This window comes from Raphanus sativus, unplaced genomic scaffold (genome assembly GCF_000801105.2).
Source record: "Raphanus sativus cultivar WK10039 unplaced genomic scaffold, ASM80110v3 Scaffold4297, whole genome shotgun sequence".
Lineage (NCBI taxonomy): Eukaryota > Viridiplantae > Streptophyta > Magnoliopsida > Brassicales > Brassicaceae > Raphanus > Raphanus sativus.
Window position 1 is genome coordinate 83 of NW_026619599.1, and position 7,556 is coordinate 7,638.

At 38.8% G+C, this 7,556-nt stretch overlaps 1 protein-coding gene across 2 annotated transcripts; it reads left to right on the forward strand.

Moving 5' to 3' along the window:
* The first annotated feature begins 1,295 nt into the window (after window positions 1–1,295).
* On the forward strand, window positions 1,296–6,879 carry LOC130507300 (mediator of RNA polymerase II transcription subunit 25-like). Of its 2 annotated transcripts, none has more exons than XM_057002010.1 (15): window positions 1,296–1,497; window positions 2,171–2,201; window positions 2,436–2,499; window positions 2,610–2,740; window positions 2,933–3,136; window positions 3,221–3,286; window positions 3,431–3,647; window positions 3,765–3,832; window positions 4,102–4,908; window positions 4,987–5,040; window positions 5,179–5,207; window positions 5,356–5,424; window positions 5,503–5,587; window positions 5,830–5,931; window positions 6,129–6,879. In XM_057002010.1, the coding sequence occupies exons 1-15, from the start codon at window positions 1,379–1,381 to the stop codon at window positions 6,627–6,629; spliced, it is 2,547 nt and encodes an 848-aa protein (XP_056857990.1). In that variant the 5' UTR covers window positions 1,296–1,378; the 3' UTR covers window positions 6,630–6,879. The 2 variants fall into 2 exon arrangements, with proteins under 2 accessions (XP_056857990.1, XP_056857991.1); XM_057002011.1 differs by having other exon boundaries at window positions 5,830–5,916.
* Window positions 6,880–7,556: the final 677 nt, after the last annotated feature.

Genomic DNA, 7,556 nt, shown 5'->3' on the forward strand with positions numbered 1-7,556 from the left:
TAAAAAACACAGAAAGGGAAATCCGGGCCGACGGTCGGTGACTGTGAAAGCTCACACCGTCGGCCGGAACAGAATAATCCCGGTGACGGTTTCTCTCTCTACTCTCTGTTTCTCTCTCTTAGAATCGACCTTCTTATCCTACTTTTGAAGATGCTTATAATGCTCTTTTTTTTAATTACTATTTTTTTTTAGGGATTTTTTTATTCCTTTGTAAGCTTTCGTCCAATAATAATTTCATTTCAATGTTCAAAATAAGAAGACTAATCATTTTGAGAAAAAAAATACACAAGTAAAATTAGAAATAAAAATAAAGATTTGCCCAAAACACACATATCTGATACAAAAATATATATATATATATATAATAACAAAAAAAGCATACACTTAAAAATGCAATTTCAATAAAACATACAAAACAAAACATATACCCGCCCTCTTAGGGCGGGTCAAAATCTAGTAAGATCTTAAAGGCTACACATAATGTATGTGGAGGCTGGTTCTGGCTCAGATCATAGCTAATTATTGCACCACACATGAAAATTGTCCAGACCTCTTTTAGGATTAAAAAGATAGTCTTAAAAGTCAAACAAAAACATGTTCTAAAACACAAGGAAATAAAACTTTGTGGACAATAACAATTAGTTACTTGCGGCCCAAAAGACTCCACAACCCTTTTGATGCGCTTAAGGATCCTTTACTACTTTGACGAAATTCATAATCGTCTCATGATGTGCATGATATCCATGAATCAATCATTTTTCGATTAGTTATGCATGATAGCCAAGTGGCCCATGTACAAGTGTTGGGGACAATCTTAAAATGGACTTTAAAATGGCCTCTACCTCTTTAGTCTACTGAGGTATAGTATTAGCGTTAAAAAATGTTTTACGAAACAAGTTCGACCTGACCTTCACTACTAAATAAATTATGTATATTCTGTGCATTTTCTAAATGGAAATATTTTGTTTGGTGAAGATAACTAGTTCTGAATGAAAAATACTACTGGCTCTTGGTCAAATTTAAAATCAGCCTTAAATTGGAAAACGCAGATTAAATATATTTTCTAAGTAACAAATTTGAATTCAAAGATATTTAGAATTATATTGATTTATTCCTATACTATCTACCACAAACAAAAGTTGTAATTCAATTTGGTTCCTCCTTTTTACCGGAGGAGAAGAAGAAGAAAAAAACTTTACCAAAAAGATAAAATTCCTAGAGAAGTTACCGTGAGTGAAAAATCGTAACGCTCTTAATATAAGAAGAAGAAGATCAGTAATTAGAGGCCAGAGAGAGAGAGAGAGAGAGAGAGAGAGGTCTTTCAATCTTCCGTTGATTCGCGTTCGCAGCTTCTTCGCGGCGAGTTTCCCGACCGAACATGTCGTCAACAAACCAGTTGTCGGAGATGAAACAGCTGATCGTCGTAGCGGAAGGCACTGCAGCCTTGGGTCCTTATTGGCATACCATCGTCTCCGACTACCTCCACAAAATCATCAGGTTGTTGTTTTATTCTCACCCCCCTCTTTCCATTCCATGTTAGGGTTTCTGAATGGCCCCTTTATTTATTTATTTCCATCGGTAGAGAGAGACAACCTTGAGTGTATTACTGTCCTGTTTGTTGATGATGTTCTTCGATTCGTATAGAGCAATCTATTTACCTCAAACTCAATTGTGGTTTTGTAAATGTAAACGTAATGTAATTAGCTCAATTACGTTGAAATTGGTATGAGAAGTATCTCTAAGACCAGGCCGGCTCTGAGATTTGGAGGTGTAAAAAAAAACTTGCCTTTGTCTATGTAGTTTTTAAAAAAATATTTGGGGGCTGTTGCAAAAGTTTCACTTAGCATGGTCGAGGTCCGGCCCTGTCTAATAGCTCTTTAACTCCTCCATTACTGTGTCCCTAAGAGCCAGGGAGAAGTATTTTTGGTTGAAGTGTGCATATTTTCCCTAGCATGTTTTAGTGCTATTATGTTTTGGAATTGAAATTTGATGCATTTATGTTAGGTTTCTGATGTTTTTTTTTTCTCTAAAAGTTCTCACCCTCTTATTGTGTTAGATTTATATATCACCTCCATTGGTTGTCTAGATGATCAGTTGGATCTGCATCCTGCAAATGTTTAAAATTTTACTTCAATCGTCTGTTAATACTCTCTTTGTGTGTTTTGTGCAGGTCTTTCTGTGGCAGTGAGTTAAATGGAGAGGTACTGTATCTGACTCATCCTCGTTTTTGAGGAAAACTCTAGTTTTCATTCTTGAGCCAACAGTTTTTGTTCATTGTTTTTACTTTTTGTTCTTTTTACATTATCAGTTACTTTCTGTATTTTAGTTGTTAAAGAACCGTAATCTGTCAAATCAATGCCACAGAAAGAGAGAGCATTTGTTATCTCTAAATCGATGGTTGATGAGTCTTCTTTATGTATCTTATAAACTTGCAGAGGAACCCTGTTTCGAATGTTGAGCTATCGCTGGTCATTTTCAATTCCCATGGTTCATATTCTGGTATGTATTGCGCTCCATTACTGTGATATCCAAATACAAGCATTGTATTGGGCGTTTTTTTTTTTTTTGCATGTTCATGGCTATTCCATTTTATTCTTATTACTTCTTAGGTTGCTTGGTACAAAGGAGTGGCTGGACAAGAAATGTTGATATTTTCTTGCATTGGCTTTCATCCATACAATTTGCCGGCGGTGGTTTCAATGAAGCCGCCACAGCCGAAGGTCTTGCCGAAGCATTGATGGTGGGTAAACTTTATCTTTAATCATTCTATGACGTAACTAGAAATGCATGTGTTTGGGCCATTTTGACTAAGTTTAGTTTCTCAGTTAATTTTTTCTTTTTTTCCATGGGCTGATTGTAAATAGTGCTGCTTCTGTCAGAGATATTAAGATCCGTAAACCTCACGTTTTTTTTTCTGCCTTTCATGACGCAGATGTTTCCTCCTCCTTCAGGCCAAGCTCAACCAAGTAATGATCTTAAAAGGCACTGTATTTTAATCACAGCTAGCAACCCCTACTCGTTGCCAACACCTGTATATCGTCCTAAACTGCAAAATGCGGAACGAAATGAAAATGGCGATGCGCAACCTGAAAGCCGTTTATCAGATGCCGAGACAGTGGCATCATATTTTTCTAGGGTACCTTTTTTTATTTGCGACTTGCTACAATTACCTTTTTTTTTCTTTGGGAATCCCTCACCTGCAATATCGGTCTGCCTGCAGTGCTCTGTTTCTTTGTCTGTTGTGTGCCCAAAGCAGCTTCCGAAAGTTAGAGCACTATACAATGCGGTGAGACTGCGTATCTTTTTATATTTCATTAGATATTCAGCTTACATATGTGTTTCCTTTTCCAGTCATCTCTTAATCGTCAGTGCTACAGGCTGAAGTAAGATTGTTTTGTGAGTAACTTTTTTTTTTCTATTTTAATTGCAGGGAAAGCTCAATCCTCAAAGTGGGGACTTGTCAATTGACACGGTTAAGAACACATTCTATCTTGTCCTGATCTCAGAGAATTTTGTGGAGGCACGTGCTGCTTTAAGTCATACTGCTACCAATTTGCCACAGACTCAGAGCCCTGTGAAAATGGACAGGGCCACTGTTGCTCCATCTCTTCCAGTCGCTGGACAACCTCCAGCTCTTGTGCCATCAGGTACTTATGCTTAGCAGGCCCTATTTTTAGTTGAAATATCTTGCTCTCTTTGTGTGTCTTTCCGATTATATCCTGCTTCCTTTTATGTGAAGATCTCTTTTTTTGTGTGATTTTCAGCCAATGGGCCTATTCTTAGTCGGCAGCCAGTCTCCGTTGGACCAGTTCCAACTGCTACTGTGAAAGTTGTAAGTCTATTTGATCTTTTTAGTCGGTTGGAGGTGACAGCTTAATTGGCAAATAGATTCATGTTTGTTTGTTAGAAACTATAAATCGCAAATGGATTGTAAAAATTTATTCTGTGGTGCTTGATAAGACATTTAGTTAAATTGATTTAACGTTAGGTTCTTTTGAATATCCCATACGTATATATGAAATGAAATCTTATCAACTAATTAGATAACATAACATAAATATATAAATCTTGTTAATTGGATTTTTTGGAATTAAATTTCAGGAGCCTAGCACTGTATCTTCTATGGCAGCAGTTCCAAATTTTCCTCATATCCCCTCCTCCGTAGCTCGACCTGCTGCACCGGCAATCCCTTCAGTTCAAACATCTTCAGCATCGTCAGTTTCTCAAGAAATGATCACTAATGCTGAGAATGCACCAGATGTTAAGCCTGTGGTTAGTGTAATGACGCCACCATTGCGTTCTGGTCCTCCTGGAAATGTAAGTCTGTTGAATAACCTTTCCCAAGTTCGACAAGTCATGAGCTCTGCAGCTCTGGCGGGGGCAGCCTCGTCGGCTGGGCAAAGTGCAGTCGCAATGCATATGTCAAATATGATATCGACAGGAATGGCTACATCTCAGCCTCCTTCACAAACTGGGTTTTCATCTGGACAGCAGGGAAATACTTCAATTGCTGGTTCAGGTGCACTTATGGGAAATGCACAAGCGGGGCAAAGCCCGGGCCCTAATAATTCCTTTAGTCCTCAAACAACGTCAAACGTTACTTCGAACCTTGGTGTCTCTCAACCAATGCCTCAACCAATGCCAGGGATGAACCAAGGAAGCCATTCTGGTTCACAGATGATGCAAGGTGGAATTTCCATGAACCAAAACATGATGACCGGTCTCGGTCAAGGAAATGTCTCATCTGCAACAGGTGGAATGATGCCTACTCCAGGAGTTGGCCAACAAGCGCAACCAGGAATACAACAACTTGGTGGCAGTAACAGTTCAGCTCCTAATATGCAGCTGTCACAGGCGTCATCGGGGGCTATGCAGCCTTCGCAATCCAAATACGTAAAAGTCTGGGAGGTAATATCGGTTCACCTTGTCTGAAATAGCAGCGGTGGTCTGATGATAATTTTAACTTACATTTTCTAATTCATGTAGGGAAATTTATCTGGGCAAAGACAAGGGCAACCTGTTCTTATCACCAGACTTGAGGTATGTTTAGGGCACTGACTACCACCCCCATGTGCCCTTTTTCCCACTTTATGTAATTTGTAGGATCATATCTTTCTTTTCCAAACATTTGTTGGATTGCTCCTAGCAAATTGTAATGTCTTTGTTTATATTTGACAGGGTTACCGAAACGCTTCTGCCTCTGATTCGTAAGTTCATAACTAACTGAAATATGAAAATTGCTTTCTTACCCTTGTCAAGAGTAGACAAGTTTCATTAGCAGTCGACCTACGTATTGAGAAATGATTGTTAGCTGCTAAAGCAGTTTTTGCTTTCTCTTTTTCTGCGTCTCCTCAGGTTGGCAGCAAACTGGCCACCAACCATGCAGATTGTTCGTCTCATATCCCAGGATCATATGAATAACAAGTACTATCCTCTTGCTATAGCTTTTCATTGGTAGATGTTTGTTTTCTTATCACTAACTTTCATCTGCCTTTGTACCAGGCAATATGTTGGCAAAGCTGACTTCCTTGTGTTTCGAGCCATGAGTCAGCATGGGTTTTTAGGACAACTTCAGGATAAGAAGCTTGTAAGTTTTGTTGATATTCTATGCCAGTTATTTCCTTTTCCTATATATGTCCCGTTTATTCGAACTTGATAGCAATATGATGGCTGGTTACTGGTTTAATCGATATCTGTACGTAAGTCGTACGGGAAATCTATCAATCTTTTCACCGTACTCGTTACGGCTACTAAACTTGTAGCCTTGTTTTGATTGCCTAATCGTGTGCCTTGCTTTTTATGATAACAAAGTCTACCTCTGAAGTGCAGTGTGCAGTGATCCAGTTGCCGTCACAGACGCTGCTTCTCTCTGTCTCTGACAAGGCTTGCCGCTTGATTGGAATGCTTTTTCCAGGGGTAAGTAAGCACCAAGTAAGATATCTGTAGATGGTTTCACTTCACATGTATCCATTAGCTAGTGTCTCTTGAGTTTTTACTTCCAAACTGATTGCTAAAGGAGCCTGTCTAATCCATCATGCGCCCACTGCTTTCTCTACATATCGGTTTGATTTGAAGAAATGCAGTCAGTAGTTACTGAATCGTTTGTTCCTTTGTGATGGTTCTATCAGGATATGGTTGTGTTTAAGCCGCAAATTACAAAACAACAGCACCAACAACAGATCCAGCAGCAGCAGCAACAACAAATCCATCAGCAGCAGCAGCAACAACAGCAACAGATCCAGCAACAACAACACCACCAACAGCAACAACTGCCACAACTCCAGCAGCAGCAGCACCATCAATTGTCACAACTCCAACATCATCAGCAACAGCAGCATCAGATGTCTCAGCTTCAACAACATCATCAGCAGCAGCAGACTTCGCCTCTGAATCAGATGCAGCAGCAGACTTCGCCGCTGAATCAGATGCAGCAGCAGACTTCGCCGCTGAATCAGATGCAGCAACAGACTTCGCCACTGAATCAGATGCCGCAGCAGCAGCCTCAACAGATGGTTGGGTCAGGAGTAATGGGTGGTCAAGCTTTTGCACAAGGTCCTGTAAGATCACAACAAGGTGGTGGTAGTGGTGGAGGGCAGTCTAACATGCCAGGAGCTGGCTTCATGGGATAATGTTAAAAAATAAAACTCTTCTTCAGATTTCTACATTTTGCTAATTAGTTTTCATCGTATGAACAAAAATGCTTTCTTACTTGGTCTAACTCGATAAAGACCCGTATGGGTTTAGACTTAGTGTTTAGTTGGTGTCTTTTCTGCCTGAAAAATGGCATCCTCTTGTGGGTCTGACCATTACCGAAGCTACCAAACTATTATTGTTATTGTCTAGGAAAGTTTATATATATAAAAAGTTTGGTTAGCTCTTCTTTTTTTATGTTATGGCGTCATATTTAGGACTCAAAATCAAGAACCTCCTAATAGTCGACGTTTATCAGATTGACAAGGAAATAGAAGATCAAAACCATATATACTTACGGTCGTGATTGGATTTTAAGTTTGTTTGCAGATATGAAGGATGCATGTACAATGCAATATCAGTAACTTTTTTAAAACACTTGGCAAATGTTATGGTTTTATCAAGTCAGAATTACACTATTGTCAAACCAGAATTTAAATCTTTCGAATAAATCTTTTAAATGCATCTTTCATTATAGACCCCATTCCAATGAGCATTTGCTCACATATCACTCTCCTAGCTAGCTCTATCTGAACTTCAGATTCTGAAGTAAAACGCAAAACATGCTTCTTATGTTGTAGCCTTGTTGCCGTTTTTCCTTTTTTTGTTCTTTTTCTTTTGGTATCAGTCTATCAGATTTCCTATTGTTTTGCTCCGTTAAATTCACCATTTTGAATTTGAATTTTTATTATTTCAAAGAATAAGCAGTAAGACCACAATTATTGATAAGTTGTCTAAAAAAACAAAGAAAGCTTAATGATTGATATTGATAAGAGACAGAGGAACTATTAAGCGCACTAAAACTAAATCAACTGCCTTTTTGAATTCAAGACGACAAACACGACTTCTCTTCTCCACTCTTGAGC